Genomic DNA, 21,140 nt, shown 5'->3' with positions numbered 1-21,140 from the left:
CGGCAAATAGAAGTCATCGCGTTGAATTACTTTGTTGTGTTTCCTTTAGTATAAATGTTGAATTAACACCTAACAGAAGAACAGCAACAGCCACAGACCGACACAGCGAAAGGCCTGAAATCCTGCAAACGTAGTCATTTAAGCATCAACATGTAGGGGGAAGTGGGAGAAAACATCCATTAGATTATACAAATGCTATGACCACCTACAACAATTAATATTTATATCTAAGCTGCAAGTGTTTTTTTAAATTTTATTTATTTATTTTCTACCTGTCTGACACCGATTTTGGAATGTCTGAATGAGAGCGTGTGCTTCGCCTCCACGCGTGATGATAAAAGTACGGCTGAACGGGTAAAACAAGCAGCGCACGGCTGGATTATGGCGACAGAGGATCGATGGAAACAAAGCAACACTTGAAGGGCTTCCTGGTCAGAATTAAAAACCTGGAGTCACACCTTTCCTGAGAATGGAACATAATCAAAATGATCCCAAAGAACAAAACGGGAAATACCCGCTGGATACATGTTTTTTTAAGATTTTGGGTCATTTCAAACCAAACTTAACCCCTCTTTTTTTTTTTTTACATTTGAGCACAGTAGCGAGTGTCGTATTCTGTTTTAGGGGGGGGAAATCTGGGTCTGCTGAACATCAAGGACAGTGAAATACTATGAAAATATGTTCATTAAAGGAGATTTTAAAGGTGTGACAAAGGCAGAAGCTGGGATTTCTGTGCTGAACATACCTGGTTAACGGCTCAGAGGAACATCAGCGCGATCCTCGGCTAAAACTGAGCAGAAAAGATTTAAAAAACACTAACAACCGTGAGTTGATTGGGATTAGAACCCCCGTGTGTCACAAATCATTAAAACTGCACTCCCGCCAACAAAAATGACTCTTTGAATTCAGCTCGTTCCGCGTTATGATGAAGGGCATCTAATTCTGAACCGCCTTAATCGATCCCTTTATATCTCCCACGCGGAGGCCCGTCCCCCTCGTCTGTCCTACATCGGCTCGTCGTAGTTGTAGGTGGGAGCTGCTGAGTACTGGTTCTGCTGCATGGCGCCCTGCGCCGCCCCCATGGCCGCCTGCTGGGCCGCCTGCTGCACATGGGGATTCTTCCAGGCCCCGGTGGCCCACTCCTCTTGGGCCTTGCCCAGGCTGCCACCGCTGCCCCGGTAGAAGTTGTGAACCTGCCGATAGAGACATTTCACCTTAGATGCTATCTGCTGTTTTAGGATCCTCATCTTTATGCCAATGACACTTTTCAGCTGAGGTTTGGCTCCTCAGAGGTGCTACGGGGGACTTTTGAGGCCTCCATATTGTTATTTAGCACCTGTCACATGACCAGTGTAGACTAGCCGTGGTTAGCCAACGGAGAGTGGAGTTTGTGAAAATGCACTGTTGTCTGCATCACCTTTGTCAGAGCGATAAAGGAGAGCACGGCCACGGCTGTAAACATGATGGTGGGGATCAGCATGACCACCGCCGAGCCAACGTTGGTGCTGAAGAAGGTGATGGTAGCCAGCCAGCCACTGCCAGAGGAAACACGGCTAATGAGGCGCCAGCGCCACAAAAGGGATCATTTCAAGAGATATTTTAAAATAAACTCCCATTTAGGGGTCAATGTCCTCACCACACTCCCCAACCAGGAATGCCAACCGTCTGGATAATGCTGATCACCACCTGGGCCATGAAGACGAAGAAGAAGGCCATAAAGTTGAAAGAGCTATCAGTCCTGCGGGGAGAGGAGAAAGGCTGTGAGGACCGACGCGAGGAGGCAGGAGGGCGGGTTCAACTGCGGCGCCTTCTCACTTAAAGGCCTTGTAAATGGGCCTGAACCAGCACACGTAGGAGCAGGGCGTGAACAGGATGAGCCACAGGAACGCCATGCCGAAGTTGGTTGCACCGCCGCCGCCGCACATCCACGCCAGGCAGCCAATCAGATTAACGGCGAGAGTGGCGGTATTCACTGTCAATGGAGGGGGGCGGGGGGGGGGGGGGGGGGGGGGGGGGGGACAAGAAAATCATGAATCAGCATGAATCAGTCATTATTTATTCATCACGTCAATGTCAGGAACTCTTCAACTGTGTCAGATCTCTGTTTACAGGAGACTTCTGCCAGAGTTTCCAGCCACTCTAAAACACACCTGAACCACGTTGGCAGCAGGGGACTTACTTCCTCGTGTGAGATATACAGACTCTAAAACTGGTCAATCTCGTGTCAGACGTGTGGGCGCATCGCTGGTGAGTATCATAATATTTTGGGTACAACACAGGAGCAGCAGGCGGGCTACAAGCCGCACACTTTAGAGCAAAAGGGCACAAAAGCAGAGTTAGAGACTCACAGATCCAGAGGTAATAGAGCCTCTTGCACATGGTGCGACGCTGGTCCGGGATCTCATTGAAGTCCTGGTAGAAACACGGCTTGAGAGGGATGAATCGAGGCAGGGGAGGAAAGTTGTTTTCTGGGGAAACAAAGGCAAGGTCAGTGCAGCCACACACAACCGCCCACCGCCAACGCACAAGGAAATCCAGCCAACTGCTGCGTGCATGGACCCCAGGTGGTCTCACACTGGTTCTGTAGGCTGGGTGTGAGGGGAGGGCTCACCTGCCATGGTGACCGAGGGCTCTTCACTTCCTCTTGCAGACAGTTCCACAGACTTCACAATCAGACGCCTTAAATCCAACTGCAGGGAGAGAACAGAAGTCACACTTCCACCCTGCTCTCACTCAACAGGCCAAAATCCTGCACAGGCCCACTGGGATGCATCAGCATCGGGGGGTCATTGGAAACACTTGAAGGGGGGGGGGGGTTTGGTGTAGCCACGCAAAATGAAACACTTAAACTGCAGGGGAAAAACCGTACTGTTGATTATTTTAACATTATTATTATTATTATTATGTTCGGGCTGCATCGGCGGTGCCACCAATGGCCTTGTCCCGAGTCATAAATCCCGTAAAGACGAGCTAGAACCGATGCCTTCTAATCGCGAAGAGGCTGCAGTCACCTTCCGTAATATTTGACCATTTTCGAGCCACATTTTAAATGCATGTGATGTGAAGGCTTGAAACTAGCGGTGAAGGGCATCTTCCTGTCACTAAAATAGAGCCACCGGGCCGGTAAAACGCACGGATCCTGGCTGATTTTACGCGCTGTGACCTTAAAACGCTCCTAAATGCGTATTTCCGTCCGCGATCAGCGGTTATGCTGCGTTGTGATGCGCTGGATCGTGATGTCCACCGATGGAGAAGCGTCCTTCGGGCTTGCGGGACACGATGCATCGATGCTTCCCGTCGATGCCCAAACCCGCACACCCACGCATCCCATTTAGACGATTTCCCAAACCCAGGATGGGGTTCATTCTGTTCCGTCGCCCCGCTCCTCCGAGGTGTAATGAATGAAAATGCGGCGCCTCACCTCCTCTTTGGCCCGATAACGTCGCTACAGTCCCTCCAGCGGTTTAAAGGGCATCCTAATCCCGCAGCTGCACGGAAACAGATCGGAGGAAAACAGTCAGTTCCGGCGCTGCTGGAACAAAAAAATATGCTGTTGCCCCAAATGATGGCTTTAGGAGTAAACGGCGGTCACGTGACGTGGACGTGTCCGTTACGCGCATACCCGCACAACTCCCCCCCACCCTCCTTTATCAGCCTCCCCCCTCCCCCCCCCGCCTGGGTGCGACCAGGGGCCCCGACAATAACCCAGCATTTGCTGCTGGTCTCAAACGACCAATCACAGAGAAGGAGGTTAGATAAGCCCCGCCCATCGCCGATGCTGTCCATAGTGCTGAAAGTGGATAAATCGGAGTTGGATACGTCGACGTGAGCGCGGACGAGCGCGCACATCAGAGCAGGGGCATGAATAAGGTGCTGGTGGGGGCGTGAACTGGTGCACAGATGGGAGAACTGGTCCCCGCATCGCTCACTTCAGTGGGTTTTTCTAAATCCACCAGATCAGCGTGCTTGAAACAACATGCAAATAGTCAGGTGCCTCGCCCACTTTAACAGTTCAAGTTAAATAAACATATATTTTTTTGACGTTTTGGAAATAATGCAGCGTGAATTAAGGCTGTTAACTTCAAACACAAATAGGCGCGCGTATAAAAATACATTAAAATTAAATGACAAATTGGATAATACACGATAAACACCTTTGGAGTGGGTGACAAAGTTCATATACTTTACATATCATTTTTGCTTTTATTTTACGTGTAGTCATTAAAAATAACTCATAAACTGAGGATCCTAATTGTGAAAGGTACAGTTCAGTTCAGTTATTCATACGTATATTTTAATTCTGTTATTCCTCAAAACTTTAACTAACTAGAGGAATGCTGTTGAGATTAAGAATATCTTTTTCAAGGCGATCAAGAAATGACAAATTTAAACAAGAGATAAAGACGAGCATAATATTTAGATTACAAAAATTACGTTTACTGACGGATCATGAGAAACTGCGTTTTCCGATAGTTTGACGGGCACCGAAACGCAACGGACAGTAAAGCTAACATTAGCTGAACAGCTACGATGTTATGAGTTGAACAAGTCCGAAGGTATCGACACATTTCGATTAACAACTAAAGTTATTTGGTGAAACACGTCTGTGCGCATTACTAGTATATTCGGGATACCGCAGCAGACGGACGCTTTGGTATTTTGTACACGGAAACATTTATTTAGAGCCCGGCTAATGTTAGCTGAACCAACTTACTGATATCCGCAGTGCTAGCCAAGCTATGTAGCTTCATTCTGTGTCCCGACATCTGCATCTTTTATTTTCAATGCTGTTCTTATCCCAGAATGTGATCACTGTGTTTAACTTGGTTAGAGTTAATGTTTCTTATTTCGCAGCGCAACTGTGCCTGTGTGTTACTGTTGTACACGACTCTCGGGGGATCTCTTGATCATAATAATGTGATTTCACCCCGATGTGCTGCTTCGTCCCCAGCTGTGGGAATGCAGCCCCCGCTCCCACCTGAGGCGGTCAGAGAGCTGGTGTGCTCCTGCCTGCACAGAGACCCGGTGGCGGCGGACCTCCGCTGCAGCCTCTTTGTTGCTGCTGCCCAGAGCTACAAGAGGGACTCTCTGCTCAGACCCTTCCCTCCTCGATACCTGAGGGCTGACATTAAGGACTTCGAGGAGCTGGTAAGATAAAGTGATCGTTGAAAGCGCCCCACTCTCGGCTGTTCTCCCATGCAAACACTGGGTGGCAGCAGGTTACCGATGGACCGAGATGGAAGACTTAGTTTTTGATTGTAAAATGTCAGATGTACTGACGAGACATATTCCTGGGGGAAAGCGTGAGTGTGAACGGGAGGGTCAGATATTGTGTCTCCTCCAGTTGGCAGATGTGAAGTCTCTACCCGGCGTTCGAGAGTTGGTGCGGCTCCGAGCCAGGGAAGGAGAACATCACCTGGCGCTGGCGCACTGGATTCTCTTCTCAAAGAGTTTTGCTGTGAAGACGCTACAGAAAGATGAGGTATGCTGCCAGATGCACACGCGCGCACACCTGCATGTCCTTGGCTCACCTGTGTCTTTGATTCCAGTTGGCAAATCTTTTTAAACTGGCGGAGAACGAGGAAACCTCTGCTCCCGTGCCAGATTTCCTGTTTGAGCTGGAATACTCTGACCAGATGAACGCCAGGTTCGAGAAGACCAGGGCGGGCAGAGACGTCTTCCACGCATTCCACGGGAGCCGCTTGGAGAATTTTCACTCCATTATTCACAACGGGCTGCACTGCCACCTCAACAAGGTCGGTGCCGTTCCAGCAGGACGTTCATGTCGCCTGTGGCGTTCCACCGACCTTCTGAATGACCCTAACCGAGTGAATGTTTCCAACACGTGTTGCGTGCAGAACTCGGTGTTTGGAGAGGGGACGTACCTCACCAGTGACCTCAGCATGGCTCTCCTCTACAGCCCCCACAGCAGCGGCTGGCAGGAGAGCCTCCTCGGCCCGCTGCTCAGCTGCGTCGCCCTGTGCGAGGTCATTGATCACCCCGATGTCAAGTGCCAGGTGAAGAGGAAAGGTGCGGCGCCTCGCTCACGTACAGTGCCTTGCGACGGTATTCGGCCCCCTTGAACCTTGCAACCTTTCGCCACATTTCAGGCTTCAAACATAAAGATATAAAATTTAAATTTTTTGTCAAGAAACAACAACAAGTGGGACACAATCGTGAAGTGGAACGAAATTTATTGAATAATTTAAACTTTTTTAACAAATAAAAAACTGAAAAGTGGGGCGTGCAATATTATTCGGCCCCCTTGCGTTAATACTTTGTAGCGCCACCTTTTGCTCCAATTACAGCTGCAGGGCGCTTGGGGTGTGTTTCTATCAGTTTTGCACATCGAGAGACTGAAATTCTTGCCCATTCTTCCTTGCAAAACAGCTCGAGCTCAGCGAGGTTGGATGGAGAGCGTTTGTGAACAGCAGTCTTCAGCTCTTTCCACAGATTCTCGATTGGATTCAGGTCTGGACTTTGACTTGGCCATTCTAACACCTGGATACGTTTATTTGTGAACCATTCCATTGTAGATTTGGCTTTATGTTTTGGATCATTGTCCTGTTGGAAGATAAATCTCTGTCCCAGTCTCAGGTCTTGTGCAGACTCCAACAGGTTTTCTTCCAGAATGGTCCTGTATTTGGCTCCATCCATCTTCCCATCAGTTTTAACCATCTTCCCTGTCCCTGCTGAAGAAAAGCAGGCCCAAACCATGATGCTGCCACCACCATGTTTGACAGTGGGGATGGTGCGTTCAGGGTGATGAGCTGTGTTGCTTTTACGCCAAACATATCGTTTTGCATTGTGGCCAAAAAGCTCGATTTTGGTTTCATCTGACCAGAGCACCTTCTTCCACATGTTTGGTGTGTCTCCCAGGTGGCTTGTGGCAAACTTTAAACGAGACTTTTTATGGATATCTTTGAGAAATGGCTTTCTTCTTGCCACTCTTCCATAAAGGCCAGATTTGTGCAGTGTGCGACTGATTGTTGTCCTATGGACAGACTCTCCCACCTCAGCTGTAGATCTCTGCAGTTCATCCAGAGTGATCATGGGCCTCTTGGCTGCATCTCTGATCAGTTTTCTCCTTGTTCGAGATGAAGGTTTGGAGGGACGGCCGGGTCTTGGTAGATTTGCATTCCATTCCATTTCAATATGATTGCTTGCTAAGTGCTCCTTGAGATGTTTAAAGCTTGGGAAATCTTTTTGTATCCAAATCTGGCTTTAAACTTCTCCACAACAGTATCTCGGACCTGCCTGGTGTGTTCCTTGGTCTTCATGATGCTCTCTGCGCTTTAAACAGAAGCCTGAGACTATCACAGAGCAGGTGGATTCTTTTTATCATCATCAGTCATTTAGGACAACATTGGATCATTCAGAGATCCTCACTGAACTTCTGGAGTGAGTTTGCTGCACTGAAAGTAAAGGGGCCGAATAATATTGCACGCCCCACTTTTCAGTTTTTTATTTGTTAAAAAAGTTTAAATGATTCAATAAATTTCGTTCCACTTCACGATTGTGTCCCACTTGTTGTTGTTTCTTGACAAAAAATTTAAATTTTATATCTTTATGTTTGAAGCCTGAAATGTGGCGAAAGGTTGCAAGGTTCAAGGGGGCCGAATACTTTGGCAAGGCACTGTACACCTGAAATCGAGGTCCTGAGATGGAAACCTGACTCTCACTGCCCCTTCCAGATTCAGAACACGTTGACCGTCAGCGCTCCAGAGCGAAGAACAGCGAAGGAGGAGAAGTTCCACACAAGTACTTTGTGGTCACCAACAATCAGCTTTTGAGGGTGAAATATCTGCTCCTTTACTCTCAGCGGAGGCACCTGTCCAGGTAAAAATCAAAGGCTTTGAGTAGTGCCACTAAACGTTGGTTCGGGTTAACACTTCTGCCTCTGCTCAGACGTTCTCGCAGCTCCTCCTGGCTCTTCAGACACCATTTTGCCGTCATGATGAGTCTGTACCTGCTGCTGCTCGTATTCATCGGTGCCTTTAGCTCCAACACATTCGTCTCCATTTGGAACAAAGTCTTCAGGTGACAGGACCGGGCTTCAGACCTCCTGCACGTTGACCCACGGTGCCTTTCTGATCAGCAGACGCTGTTGACGCTCTGCAGTCTTGGACTCGTAATTAATGATACGATATTTCATTCTCAATGGTTTGAGGACCTAATCATCCTAATCATTCTGCAAATTAAGATTCTCTTTTTTGGTCAATTTTAATATGGTTTCTGCAGTAATGTTTCTGTTTGCTAGTCCCACTTTAACACTGTAAGTACTATAACTGGTGTGAGATGATTTTGTAAACGCAACAGTTTGGTGTTTTTTTTTAACGTCTTCAATTAAAACAATCCTCAAGGCATCATGGACCGGTGGAAACGTGGCCTGTTTTCTGTAACAAACTTTGCCATCGTCCTAGTGTTTACTATAGTTGGGCGGCTTTTATTACAGCTGGCATGAAGACGGTCCCTTTGCTATCCAGCGTTTTTATCAGTAAAATAACAGTGAGATGAGGATAAAGGACATAAAGAGCGGCGGCATCCTTTGGTGACACATCCTGTTATTTTAACACACCTGGCCTGCAGGTGTGTAGCTGCACCTAGAAATGTAAGAATTGTAGAAAAGCACCTTTGTTGCTTGATTTGCTTGGAGTGTCTTGTGTCCAATGTGTCGTGCTCCTGCAGACGTGAGATATTTTTCCAACTTTGCTCAGTTTTCTACCACTTTTGTCTCTGAGCAGGTGTGAAGAAGCTGCTTCCTTCTCTGATTCAACACTGGCTGCAGGCACAGATGTATTTACTGATGCACACTGGCAGGTTGAACAGTATGAAAGAAGAGGCCGAGGGTTATTTCAAACAACGATGGGTTCTTGTGAAATCGTTCAGATAAACGGGTCAGACTCGAAGGACGCAGAACAAACTGTCCATTGTTGGTCCACAGTTTATTCTCTCTGAACATGCTTCATTATTGCTGCGTCATAAACGGCCAGTTATTCAATAACTATCAGTAAGGGGGCAACAAATATTGGTTCTCATACTTTAAAAAGTTAGTAAAAGTATGTTTTCGTTTTAATATTTTCTTGGAAATTAGTTAATCACAGGACAAAAGCTTGAGCTAACAGGCTAGCATATGCGTTCAGTATCGTTAGCATTTAGCAGCTAATAAACACAAAAAACAATAGTAGTTGCTCAGTGGATCGTTCTATTTTATGAATTGAAAACAAACGCTTTACCGATGTTCATGAAAAATCCTGGATCTATTGTAAAATGTGCAACAGCACTTATATTTTAAGACGATCATTTTAACCGATTACGTGGTAAATAATCACAAAGTCCAGATGTGTGTAGCTAATAGGATAAATTCATGATAGTTAAAATGACACGGAGATAGATCGGTTTTTATTATACGTAAAAGTTTTATTCAGATTAACACCACATTCAAAATGAGAAATGTAAATTTTATAATGTACAGATTGACAGTTTAAAGTGAATTAATCATTTAGACGCGCTCGGACACGGTGGGACCAAGCACAGAAAGTGTCCGTCAGTGATTCCCTACCGGGCAGAAACAAAAGACATGAATAACAACAACAACAATAATAACAATAACACTACTATAAAAATAATGGTGATAATAGTTAATAATAATTATTATTAATAATTAACGCACCTGTAAATCGTTATGGCAAACCGGATTTAGCAGCCCCGCCAGGTGAGTGTGCACACACCTTCCGTACCTGTGCAGGCAGGCGGAGTCGGAGCGCGTGCAGGTCTGCGGGCACGGCGGGGGGTTCAGCAGCAGACAGCTGGAGCAGGAGGTGTGCTGGCACGACCCCTGACAAGGCGCTTCCTCCAGGGACACCGAGCTGTGACAGGGTTTAATAAATGAACTGGCCGTAATGAATCAACGCTGAAAGGTCGCTCTGACTGACCGAGCCGAGCAGGTTTCCAGGGGGTGAGCCTGGCAGTATTCCCTGCTGCACTCTGGCTGACAGCTCTCCGGACCTGGAGATTCAATAACTGCACACATACACAGACTGTAAACATATAAATAAAGAGAAACATGACTTTAGGGGACGTCGAGACGCTTTTTCATCCTCGCCAGATAGCTTATCGGTGTTGATAAGAGGTGTGATTATGGTTTTACTGCTGGCAGAACCCATAGACTCAAAGGAAGCCGTGACCACACTATCAGCCATCAAAGCTGATAATCAAGATTTATCACACTGCCAGACGCAAGTGAATCTGCTTTCAAATATATTTGTCAATAGAAAAATCACTTATCTTGAAAATGTAATTTCTTCTTACACATAGATTGTGGTTGTGTTGTCACTTACATCCCATATTTATATTTCAAAATATTGCAGTGTAAAATATTGCAAAGTGAGCATCTTTTAGAGACAGATGCTCAGGAGTGTAAAAGCCACAATAGCTTTGATGGCACAAGGACAAAAAAAGGGGAAAAGTTTCATCATTTTGGAGGATTAACAGATCAGAACAGACATCAGCAGAAATGCTTTTCTCCCATTAAAATGCCTGGGAGGGGGTAAAGCGTCCCTGCGGGAGAACAGCTAAAACTACATAAGAGTCACAAGATTTAAATAGTAAAAGTGTAAAAATGTTGTCTCACTATAGCTCATCTGAAATACACCTATTTTAAATGAGGTCATAAAGTGTTCTTTTACCTGTCTTACAGATTCCTTCGTGGTCGGAGCCCTGGGACACACACACCAGTCCCTGGTCACATTTGCCCAGATAGTCCCACGTTCCTCCACACGTCTCCCCCTCTGCTCTGGCACAGACGGGGCAGCAGCCGCACACGCCCGTCGTGACCCCACCTTTACACAGGAGCTTCAGCACCCGGCGAGAGGAGCAGTGCACCTGTTCACACGGTGGACAGTGGAGAGCCTGGAGCCCCCGGGCTGCCCCGGGGACCCCGTCCTCTGACCCCATCGCCCCTAAGAAGGCACCCAGAAGAACGAGCATCCACATTGTTGAGCAACCTCATGAGGTGGGAGAAGATCAGAGGGTTTTTATACACACATCTGGCCCTGGAGCGACAGCAGAGCCACCCCCTCCACCCCTGCAGGCAGCCAATAGATGAGGGAGGGGGGGTTTGAATGGATGGATTTTAATACGCAGTTAATTATCCCCTCATCTTATCTCCACACTATCAACGGTGCCATTTTGCATTGAAATGATCCTTCCCTCTGAAGACTGGACCCTTTTGTATTTGGAGTCACATGACCTGTCGGAGGGGTAATTCAGCGCACGCCTGTACTCAGGTAATGACCTATTTCTTCCAAGAACAAAAGGATTAAGACTTCAGCAGGTTATCAGGACAGGATAACTCGGATGTTTCATAGGTCTGTGCGCACCTAATAAAACTATAGGAGCTACCGACGACACGCCGAGTCCTTCAGAGAAACGTGCTTAACATACGAGACCATTTGAGCGAGTGAAGGCGCATTTTTCTGCTCTGCAAAAACTTTATTTCTAGCAAAGTGCAAGTTGAAACGTAGACTTTTGTGTCTTGATTCTGAGACGCTGTGGTATAAAACTTGCGTAATTTCATTTTTCTATCACACAGCAGTTTAAAACACAGTAAAACGTTGAATAAGACAAAAAAATACATTTGTGGACGTAGATAATAAAATATCGCAGAATTTACGTGCAGCTCTCCAAAAAAAGGTTCAGTTTAAAATTTTTAAAAAAAAAACGATTACAGGTATCTACATTAATTACAGATATTCCAAACACACAGTGACATAAATCCTCTGTCATATCCGAGTCAGGAAAGCCAGGTTGAGGCTGCTGGGGACCTGCAGCAGCTCCAGCGCCTGCGTGGACGGGCAGAAGGGGAAGGTGACCTGGAAACGATAGTCCGAGTCAAACATCAGCTGGGCGGAGCCGTCGCGGTCCTGCAGCATCGACTGCAACGAGGAGCAGACGGAACAGTCAGGCGGGCCGGTTCCTCCCGACAGTGGAACGGAAAACCGCAGAGCTCACCTGAACTTTGCGTACGAACGACGGCGACACCCTCTTCTCGAAATCGTCGATGGGCGTGTAGGAGTTCAGGATCTTCACGATCTGCAAACAAAGGTTTCGAGGAATTACGCCCGACGCCATATTCACGAGGAAAGAAACCGCGTCGCCCGTATGAGGAACCTGAACGGGCTTGAGCTCAGTGCACTCCTCAACGATCTCCTTGGCGTCTCCGTCGGTGGACTTGTTGACCTGCAGCAGCCAGGCGGCCTGACACAGCGGCCTCAGGGTGTTGATGGCGTTGGAGCTCTGGAGCTTCCTGTCCTTCAGCCACTCCTCCAGGTAACTGATGTTGCACCTGAACAAATGCCACAGCTCCAAATTCACCTGCTGAGGTCGAAACCTCGTTTGGCTTGAATGAAGCGGAGCCCAGACCTGATCTGCATCCCTTTCCTGCAGGAACACATGTCTTTGCGCAGCATGATGCTGTTGAGGGTGATGGCCCCCACCAGGTAGAAGAGCTGCTTCACAGCCTGGTTGATCAGCCCCTGATCCATGCCGTGTTGGCTCATGGTGGAGTGGAAAAGGCTCAGCTGCTGAATGATGGAGGAGATGGTGTAGGTGTCGGAGTCCTCGTAAATGCTGTTGGATCGCTTCCTGAAGCCCGAAGGCTTCATGCTCGAGATCCCCTGCAGACTCTCGTGCTCCAGCATCCCCGGTACTGTCACGAAAGGATGTCAAACACAACGTTTGAGCTCTCTGCTCGAGACCTCGGTGCTAATAAAATACACAATTCTGCAGCTCTGAAGGTGTAGTAAAAGCACAATATTTACCTATTTACCGAAACACTGTACTCAAGCAAACCAACCTTAAAACTCTCCATATTTTAAAGCATAAAAACTGCAGTTAGCCACGGCTGACCAGCGGCAGGATTACGTTTGCACCGTACCGACCGCAGGAGCCAGGTTCTTCTCCATGACCGTGATGAACTGGTGGTAGATGTGGATGGCGAGGTCGCTCAGGATCTGCCTGTGCTCGGACAAATCAAAGTTCTGCAGGCAGTTCTTCTTCTGGCGCGGAGAGCTCTGCTTCATGAACTCCTTTTGTGAAGAAGAAGAAGACAGGTGAGGGTGCGGAGGCAGGTGAGGAGCAGGCGTGCTGAGGAGCGCGCACGCACCTCCTCCCCGCTGTACTGCTTCAGACAGTTGAGCAGCTGATGCGTGTTGGAGAGCCAGAACGACAGCAGCTCAACGTCTTTCTGGAAACTCTGAAACCAGAAGCCCCGTTTCACTTTCCCCGCCATCGACACCACGACCGTCCAGATATCTGAGATTCAGCCTCACCGAGATGACCTGTTTGACCGCACCGATGACCGCGTTCATGAGAGACTTGAGCTTGGCTTCGTCGCTCAGGTAGTCCGCGTGGCGGATGCACATGAACAGGATGTACGCTGGCAGACCGGGGATCATGTTGACCACCACACCTTTGGGTTTCAGCTCTAGGGGAAGGACATGGAAGGGCTTTTATGTTCTCCCTGCTTTCCAAGGAAGGAATAAAAAGACAAGAGAAACCCAGAAGATCCTGGATACCTAGAATGATGTTCTGAATGAGCCTGGCTTCATCTTCTCTCCTGTACTCCAGCATGCCCAGATGATCCCTGGGAATGGCAGACTGGGACGCCGGCTTGGCTGCGAGACACACACGGGTTTAAATGGTTGAAAAACACAGCAGAAATACACAGAAAATACAAGGAGGAAACCTTTCTGGGACGTTTCAAAACTCTTTAACTGAGACAGGAGCTTCTTGATTAATCTGCTTTTCTGGTCCAGCTGCTCTTCTAAGTCCTGTAACAAAGACAGATGTTGGTTTCTGCCGCTGTTATTCTCTGCAGGCGCACACACACACACACACACACACACACACACACCATATTCTCTGCAGTCAACAGTGACGTCTCCTGTCTCAGCTTGATCTTGGCCTCGTTCACCATCAGGTTCTGCTGCTTCAAGTGATCGTTCTCCTCTTCCAGCTCGTTGATGTGTGCCTGAAGCTCGTTCTGCAGCTCCTCCAGCTCTTTCAGCTTCTCCTCAAAGTACCTGAAACAGCACAATGAATCACCATCGAACATCTTGATCTGATGGATTATCTCTAATTTGAGCGTTTTACCTGCGTTGCGAGTTTTCTTCTTTCTTCCTGGTTTGAAGATCATCTGTGATCTTTTGAGATTTTTCTTTCGGCCAAAACAGATAAAATAATGTAAAAACCATCATAGTTGTGCTTTTTTTCCAGTCCAAATGTAGCAGAAATGTTAAAAAATCTGATATTTACCCGCCAGTTCTCTGCGCTGCTCTTGTACATGAGCCTCTAGTTCCTGCTTTTGTTTCTGCAGCTCTGTAACCTGCAGTTTTAGCTCAGGTATCACCTGTGGATCATGTGGAATGAGTGAAAAACTGTCCAATTCCAGTGGGTCACACACAGCGAGTGCTTTAACGCACCGAATTCTCAGAGCCCAGCCTGGACACCTCTTGGCGAATACTCTCGTTGATGTTGCTTTTCTCCTGAAACAGGTTTTGCAGCTTGCTGCTCTCGTTCTGAAGATGCTCCACTTTTAACCTGAAGCCCTCCACTTGGCTCTGGTGGCGCTCCTGCTGCTCCCTCTGGTGGTTTTCCAGGATTCTGCAGGCAAAGATGGAAATCAAAGCCTTTCCTCCTATAACGTTTGTGAGAGAGATGAAGTTGTAACATCAGACCTGGCAGCTTTCTGGAGGCCATCAAAGGCTTCTAGCACATCTTCAACTTCATAGATCTTCTCAGAGGTTTCTGGATTTAACCTATGGAGAACAAACATTTCAGGTTAGAATGAAGAAGATGTGAAAAATGTATATAAATCTGTTTTGAGTCACCCCAAAAGAACCTCCTCTTCAACGGCACCGTGAAGAAGTTGCCTCGTAAAATCGCTGATTTTAACTGCAGGAGAAACATGAATGTGACACTTGTTAAGGCCAAGTTCTGCTTGTTTATGTGCTGGGCAAACATGAGCCCTGCACCTCTGGCTTGTTCCGATGATTGCTTCATCCTCTGGTCCATGGAGCTGAGCTGATTCTGCAGCTTGGCCAGGTCTCTGTGCAGATCTGGAATGGTCTTGACCTGTTTGGTGAGCTGGCTGATTTGTTCCTGCAGGTCCGAGTTCAGCTGCTCTCCCTCTTCGTTCTGCCTCTGCAGGCTGATAATCTCCTCTTTCAACCTCTTTGCCTCCTCTTTCAGTGTCTCCACCTCCTTCTCGTGGTCCTGCTTCAGGATCTCAATGTTGTTTTCTGTGATCCTGCCGATAAGGATCTCATGACACGACTGACACAAGAACACAGAGACCGAGAGAAGCTTGTCGCTGGAGACTTCTTACATACTTCCTGAGCCTTTCTTCATATTCTCTCTCTTCCGTTAGAGTCCTCTTTAGATGATCAAAGTTCTCTGCAAGGATGTAGAACGGGTCAAACTTTAGGTCCAAATTATAGAAGGGCATGAGCCTCATTACCGTTGGCCAGACTGGTCGACTCCTCAAACCTCTTCTCCAAACTCTGCTTCTCCGAGCGCCAAGAATCAATTTCCTCGTGCAGTTGTGTGATTGTCTGGAAATAAAACGGACTCCGTCAGGAACAATCGGACCAGAACTTAATTTCACTTTAGAGCACGACTCCAAATTCAAAACCCACCAAATTTGCGTGTTCTTTCGCTTTGGCCTCTCGCGCCTCCAGAGAAGCTTTCTCATTGGTTAATTTTTCCAGCTTGGCCTCCAGACCCTGAAGCCGGTCCACAGCCTGAGAGCGTGCGTTGGCCTCGCTCGTCAATCTTTCCATCAAACCGAGGTTCTCTCTGTTCTGTACGGACGGAGAGGGGAGGTTCAGTTCCATCCTCTAAAGAAAAGCTGTGCACCATCTACCTTGTCCTCAATCTTCTTCCTGAGCTGCTGGACCCTGTAGGAGAGCTGAACGTTGAGCACCAGCCGACGCATGGTCTGAAATCGCCGCCGTACCAGCCACGCCCGCGCGTACTTCTGCAGAACCAGCGCTTTCTGCTCCTCCACCATCTGAGAATCATGGGAAGATGTCAGTGCAGGAGTCACGCGGGGTTACATGACCTCAAACTGATATCTTTTGTTCAGGCTGCAACCTTCTTGTAGCGTTTACGGGCCATCCACCCCCGTGTGAAGGCCTGGATGGTGATGGACGCCAAGCGGACGACCTGGTAAATCTGCCTCGTGCGGTAACCTCTCCAGTGTCTCTGGATCACCACCGATGCCCAGCCCCGCTTCAGTGTTTCAGCGCTCACTGTTTTACTGCAGGTTAACAACCATGACCACGCGTCTCAGCATTTCCCTTTGTAAGTAGAGTTTTTCCAACAGTTTGTAAGAGAACGAGGGCGGCACATCCGCGTCTCACCGGATTGTCCTCTTCCCTCGGATGTACTCCTGCAGAATGATGGCGGCCGCCCTCAGGCGGAGGAACTTCCTCCTCTGGCTCCACCCGCGGACGTGTTTCTGGATGGTCACGCAGGCTCTCCTGAGCCGGTCCAGGCGCAGCTTCTCCAGATACGCGACCTGACCCGCGCGGAAAAAGATCTTTGTGCGGCCAAACTTGTATTGGTTGGGGTCCTATAGAGATGAAGCCACATGACAAATGCATCACAGAGTAAAAATAGGCGAGTGTCTTGGCGTCCAACGGCGGAAAAGTCTGACCTGAATCACCCTCTGCAGCACATTTTTACAAGTCTGTTTCTTGTCGCTGAGGTCGGCCTCCTGCTGCGACATGAGGATACTGTAGCGGCTGTAAAACTCAATGTACGTCCACCTGCAAGCGTGGCCATCATCATCAACATGCACTGCGGAGACAAGACTGTTGGAATTTGGCTGGAACCTGGAGTCACCTGGACGGGTAGCTCTGTGCACTGATGCGGATAGTTTCGAGGACTCCGCAGGCCCGCAGCTGCTGCACCACCCTCCTCGAGTCGTATCTTATAAGGACATTAAAAAACAATAAAACAGCAGCGTTTTTGCACCAAAAGCCCCAAAATACTTAAACCGACTGGGTTTTCCTCAGTCGTGTCACCTTCAACGCAGGTCATTATTATTCCCTGGGTACTCACTCAAATGGGAGCTTTTCATCATTGGGCTTAATGCAGCGCACGTAGTGAGGGGTGGTGGCGTTCAGCGTCACCATCAGTAAGGACAGAGAGCTGCGGAACTGCGTTCGACAACAAAAGTCCATGAGAAAGCGTTTCCAAACCTCGCCCAGCGAGCTCCAATCCCCGCTGAGCAGTGACGGTCAGCAAACATTGACACCTTATCTCCCACTGAGGTTTTCAGCTGCCGATTGGACGGTTTCACTCCGGGCCGGGCAGGCCTCACTTTCACGCCCCTGCCGTTCACAGTGTTCCGTTGCTCCTCCTCTTGGAAAAAGTCGGCCAGGAAAGGAAACTGATAACGGCAAAGCAGGCGAGAAGAGTTGGGCTTTAACCAAACAGTGCTGACAGATAACTACCCACATTACCTCACTGGCCCTCATAATCTCCACTAGTTCTTCATAGAGAGTATCTCTGTTCTTCTCAAGAAAGCCTTTGCACTGGTATTCCACCTGTTTACGGAAAAATACCCTTTAATTGGACGTGATAATTATAGGACGATAAAAAGGCCACCAGACTTCACCTTGTCTGCAAAGTGCTGAATGACAAACGCCTCGTTTGATAACCTCGGCTTCTCGAACAGAGGACTGGCCTCCAGGTAGCTGAACAGCTTCAGCAGCCAGCTTTGGTCGGTGCCCTGAGGAAACTGGAGGTCGAGACGCAATAAGTCGAGATTTCGCAATAAGCTGCGGAGCGTGACCACTGATCGTCTATCGTTACCAAACACTCCTCATCGAGCAGGTCGAGTATCCCCATCTTCGCCTCGATCAGGTGGATGACCGGCTGATTGTCGTAGAAATCGATCAGCGTCCATGGGATGTCCTCCTTCATGTACTCCTCCTGCTCCAGCTTGAACACGTGCTGAAACACAACAGATCTTGGGAACGTTTCAAAAGAGCCGTTCGCCGGTGGGTCGCGACCCGCGAGTGCACGTACCAGATTAAACTGCTGCTGGAGCTTCTCATTTGCATAATTGATGCAAAACTGCTCGAAACTGTTGACGTCGAACGTCTCAAAGCTGAGCAGAAAGGACAAGAACATCCCGTCAGAAAGGGCCGACTCACACGTGATGCTCTAGCAGCACAATCGGCCACATCTACCCGTAAATGTCCAGAACTCCGATGAAGGCGTGTTGTTTTCCGGGAGCCTGCAGCGCCCTGTTTATCCTGGATATGATGCAGTCAAACAGGTGGGCGTACATCTGCTTGGCCAGAGCATCTCTGGCATTGACCGCCCTCTTCTTCGGCTCCGGCTTCACCAACGTCTCGGCCGCAAGGACGATCCTCCGATGGCACAGCCAGCGCACCAGCGCCTCCGCCTTCACGGCCAGCAGCTGGCAGAAGAGGGCCAAGTGTGGGTCAGCGAGCTGCAGGGGAGGACGGCAACGTTGAAGCGACTGGTCGTCAGGAGTTCACCTTTCACACAAGCGGGAGCTCAGACTCACGGATATGGACGAACCGTCACCTCCGGAATCTCGGATTTCCACATTGCCCAAGTGCAAAATGGCCGCCAACACTTTGAAGACGTCGGACTGAAAGTCCTCCTTAAACCCTGGAGAAGCAATATGAATATGAAACAATGTACCAAAATGTCGCCTTAAGCTGATGAAGGCTACAGCAGACACATCAAACAATAACCAGGGGAAACCAAATGGCCTCTTTCCAGGCCTGAACCCAGAATAAGGAGTTCACCCAAATGTGTAGTCAGCTTCCAATACTGGTACATCCTTTACCTAGCAGTGTGAAGGTTCTGCGCGTGTCCCCCATGTCTTTCCTGTCGTCCACACCTTCTATCGTGACCTCGCCTCCCATGCAGGTGTACTGGAACTGTTCAGCGCTCACTGCAAATAAACCGCAGCTTCTCTCAGACAGCTGGCGACAGAAGAGGCCATTTCAGAATAAAAGCGCGGAGCGGACGGATCAAGGTCTCACGGAGTTGTAGATGTTTGAACTCCGGCAGGTGAGCGCAGGAGCAGAGCTGGTAGAAGATGTGGTAGTTCCGCTCACTGTCCGCCTGAATGAAACAAGCGTGTCAGTACCTCGGTTTGGACAGCCCGGACCGTCCCGTCCCTGCTCTCAAACTACCTGAAAAACCACCCTGGATTTCTCCAAGAGATACGTCCTCATGTTGGCTCCGGTGATGCGGTACCTCCGGTCAAAGCTGATCTCCGTGTACTTCCCAAAACGGCTGCTGTTGTCGTTCCTGGTGGTCTTTGCATTCCCGATCGCCTGGAGAGGAACTCCGCTTCAGGTTGGGAATTCTGAAGCAGGCTGTGAGCCTCAGACGTGTCATACCTCTGTTATTGGATTGGAAGCCAGGACTTTGTCCTCAACTCGTGCTTTACTTCCAGATTTGCTTACCACAGCAAAGTACCTCATGGCGTAGCGAGCAGACACTGTTTTACCAGCTCCAGACTCACCACTGACGATGATGGACTGGTTCTTGTGGTTCCTGAGGGCAATGGTGCACTCTAATCTCCATATACAATTTATTGTTTTCAATTTCCACTTTATATACCTGGCCATTTGTTTATATGCCTCCTCTGCCACCGCAAATATATGAGGGTCCATGTCACCCATGTTCTGGCCCGAGTAGGCGTGAATGATTGCATCTCCATAAATAGGAAGCTGTTTGTATGGATTTACAGCCACCAGTATGATACCTGCAAATGAGGAAATGACTCAGGCCGAGCTGGAAAACACAAACCTGCGCCTTTGCCGCAGTTGGGCAGCCCAGATTCTGCTGGATCGGTACCGCAGTACGTGTAGATGATCCTGGATTCCACGAACCGCACTTTCAAGTTGTGCAGAACTGCAGGTTCGTGCAGGTAGCTGAGAGCAGTGAGGTCGTTCTCCCCGACCAAGATGTCCGGGTTGCGAAGGGGGGGCAGGTTGGGCTTGGACGGGTCCACGGGGTAGTAGCTCACCTGCGCAGCGGTGTGAACGCGTCAGCTGACGTTGATTTTTTCCACCCTCATAAATCTGCGGGTCACACTTTTACTTACAGCACCATTTTCAAGAAGCAACTCCAGAGCGCTGTCTCCCAAATGGAAGTCTTCCAGGATCTCTGCGGATTTCCACACATGTTCCGCATCCAGGATCCATACTCTGTTTGACTACAGCGCACAGCAAAAGCGACAAGTTTACGCCGCGGCGCAGATAGAAGATAAAAGTTCTACAAACTGAACAAACACAATAAAGCTGCGCTGCCGTCCGTAATAACTGCGAGTTCCATAAATCTGCGGGCATAGGAAGATGCGAACAATTAAAATGGGAGAACGTTTGCGCAAATTCCTTCGCGTCCAGGCTCGCGCATCCCAGCGACTCTTCCATATGTCGCTTTACAACAGCGCGAGCGCGGCTGCTCCCGTGAAGTTGCCCCTTTTTCCTCTTACCACGGTGTAGAGTTCCATCAGAGCCATGTCTGCACATTATGTTTCCAACTTCTTCTCGGACGGTATCTGTGTCTCATCTGTTGTGGGCGACCGTTCCAGGTTACCGAGTTCCCCTCCGTCTCCAACGAGAGTTAAGCTGCACGGGGTTACCCCGCACTTCCGGTTTGCGGCTTTCACAGCAAAACTAACAAAGTGCGTTTTTACTTTATTTCCTCTTTTGGGCTCAGGCCAAATACGGCTGTTTTATATTTCGTGCAGTTGTGCTGTGACTTTTACTGAATATGCTCCCTGGGTTTTCAACCAATCACAAAATACAGACCTGTACACGCTTATATTCAATGACTGTACTGAGATTTTACGCATTTTTTAATTTGAATCGCTTTTATTCTGAAGACACCAGCCTTTACATGGCAGGTTTGGATCGTATTTCCGGTTTGTTCACCTGTCGCGCGCTGGAGTTGCGTGACTCCGCCTTCTCGTCTTGTGACAACAGCGGTGTGACGTATGGGTGTGCTCGTTTGATTAAGGATTGTGACAACAGGAGGAACCGGATACAGGTCTCCATGGTAACCTCATCAACGTG

The 21,140-nt window shown here is 48.6% G+C and overlaps 3 protein-coding genes and 1 long non-coding RNA gene across 7 annotated transcripts; 1 reads left to right on the top strand and 3 right to left on the bottom strand.

Annotated features, from left to right (window-relative positions):
• Window positions 1–572: 572 nt before the first annotated feature.
• Window positions 573–3,631, bottom strand: scamp5a (secretory carrier membrane protein 5a). Of its 2 annotated transcripts, none has more exons than XM_029841164.1 (7): window positions 3,422–3,631; window positions 2,612–2,690; window positions 2,349–2,468; window positions 1,816–1,972; window positions 1,637–1,738; window positions 1,418–1,535; window positions 573–1,193 (listed from the first exon to the last, which is right to left on the bottom strand). In XM_029841164.1, the coding sequence occupies exons 2-7, from the start codon at window positions 2,616–2,618 to the stop codon at window positions 1,005–1,007; spliced, it is 693 nt and encodes a 230-aa protein (XP_029697024.1). In that variant the 5' UTR covers window positions 2,619–2,690; window positions 3,422–3,631; the 3' UTR covers window positions 573–1,004. The 2 variants fall into 2 exon arrangements, with proteins under 2 accessions (XP_029697024.1, XP_029697025.1); XM_029841165.1 differs by lacking the exon at window positions 3,422–3,631 and adding an exon at window positions 3,164–3,350 and having other exon boundaries at window positions 1,005–1,193.
• An 815-nt stretch (window positions 3,632–4,446) lies between these two features.
• parp16 (poly (ADP-ribose) polymerase family, member 16) lies at window positions 4,447–8,383 on the top strand. 3 transcript variants are annotated; one of them, XM_003967706.3, is made up of 7 exons: window positions 4,447–4,556; window positions 4,952–5,148; window positions 5,345–5,482; window positions 5,550–5,756; window positions 5,859–6,030; window positions 7,695–7,839; window positions 7,909–8,383. In XM_003967706.3, the coding sequence occupies exons 2-7, from the start codon at window positions 4,960–4,962 to the stop codon at window positions 8,042–8,044; spliced, it is 987 nt and encodes a 328-aa protein (XP_003967755.1). In that variant the 5' UTR covers window positions 4,447–4,556; window positions 4,952–4,959; the 3' UTR covers window positions 8,045–8,383. The 3 variants fall into 3 exon arrangements, with proteins under 3 accessions (XP_003967755.1, XP_011605933.2, XP_011605935.1); XM_011607631.2 differs by having other exon boundaries at window positions 5,859–6,066; XM_011607633.2 differs by having other exon boundaries at window positions 5,859–6,017; window positions 7,909–8,050.
• A 980-nt stretch (window positions 8,384–9,363) lies between these two features.
• Window positions 9,364–10,908, bottom strand: LOC115250940 (uncharacterized). Its single transcript, XR_003889455.1, has 4 exons — window positions 10,689–10,908; window positions 9,936–10,023; window positions 9,674–9,869; window positions 9,364–9,558 (listed from the first exon to the last, which is right to left on the bottom strand). It is a non-coding gene; the product is annotated as an uncharacterized lncRNA (long non-coding RNA).
• A 564-nt stretch (window positions 10,909–11,472) lies between these two features.
• myo5c (myosin VC) lies at window positions 11,473–20,694 on the bottom strand. Its single transcript, XM_011607635.2, has 40 exons — window positions 20,558–20,694; window positions 20,168–20,278; window positions 19,918–20,089; window positions 19,681–19,825; window positions 19,458–19,614; window positions 19,248–19,391; window positions 19,095–19,176; window positions 18,896–19,003; window positions 18,608–18,714; window positions 18,264–18,529; window positions 18,100–18,181; window positions 17,884–18,024; window positions 17,687–17,809; window positions 17,532–17,615; window positions 17,324–17,458; window positions 17,128–17,225; window positions 16,909–16,995; window positions 16,721–16,832; window positions 16,425–16,636; window positions 16,156–16,321; window positions 15,926–16,072; window positions 15,699–15,863; window positions 15,521–15,614; window positions 15,393–15,456; window positions 15,036–15,310; window positions 14,892–14,955; window positions 14,739–14,819; window positions 14,484–14,664; window positions 14,317–14,410; window positions 14,155–14,218; window positions 13,916–14,084; window positions 13,748–13,832; window positions 13,578–13,676; window positions 13,332–13,486; window positions 13,166–13,255; window positions 12,938–13,088; window positions 12,424–12,709; window positions 12,172–12,346; window positions 12,013–12,093; window positions 11,473–11,936 (listed from the first exon to the last, which is right to left on the bottom strand). Exons 1-40 carry the CDS (start codon window positions 20,582–20,584, stop codon window positions 11,784–11,786), a joined length of 5,232 nt encoding a protein of 1,743 aa, XP_011605937.2. The 5' UTR covers window positions 20,585–20,694; the 3' UTR covers window positions 11,473–11,783.
• Window positions 20,695–21,140: the final 446 nt, after the last annotated feature.

Source organism: Takifugu rubripes, chromosome 9, assembly GCF_901000725.2.
Source record: "Takifugu rubripes chromosome 9, fTakRub1.2, whole genome shotgun sequence".
In the NCBI taxonomy this organism is placed as follows: domain Eukaryota; kingdom Metazoa; phylum Chordata; class Actinopteri; order Tetraodontiformes; family Tetraodontidae; genus Takifugu; species Takifugu rubripes.
This window is presented reverse-complemented; position numbering and strand designations above follow the sequence as displayed.

Excerpts from the sequence above, each read along its gene's own strand:
- scamp5a (XM_029841164.1), bottom strand. Across the intron at positions 1,739-1,815 it reads CCCATTTACAAGGCCTTTAA|GACTGATAGCTCTTTCAACT; the intron begins GTGAGAAGGCGC and ends CTCTCCCCGCAG. Across the intron at positions 1,194-1,417 it reads CCTTTATCGCTCTGACAAAG|GTTCACAACTTCTACCGGGG; the intron begins GTGATGCAGACA and ends CTCTATCGGCAG.
- parp16 (XM_011607631.2), top strand. The coding sequence starts at position 4,960 with ATGCAGCCCCCGCTCCCACCTGAGGCGGTCAGAGAGCTGGTGTGCTCC. Across the intron at positions 5,149-5,344 it reads TTAAGGACTTCGAGGAGCTG|TTGGCAGATGTGAAGTCTCT; the intron begins GTAAGATAAAGT and ends TGTCTCCTCCAG. Across the intron at positions 7,840-7,908 it reads CAGCGGAGGCACCTGTCCAG|ACGTTCTCGCAGCTCCTCCT; the intron begins GTAAAAATCAAA and ends GCCTCTGCTCAG.
- myo5c (XM_011607635.2), bottom strand. The coding sequence starts at position 20,584 with ATGGCTCTGATGGAACTCTACACCGTG. Across the intron at positions 18,530-18,607 it reads GTGACGGTTCGTCCATATCC|CTCGCTGACCCACACTTGGC; the intron begins GTGAGTCTGAGC and ends CCTCCCCTGCAG. Across the intron at positions 18,025-18,099 it reads TCCAGCAGCAGTTTAATCTG|CACGTGTTCAAGCTGGAGCA; the intron begins GTACGTGCACTC and ends GTTGTGTTTCAG.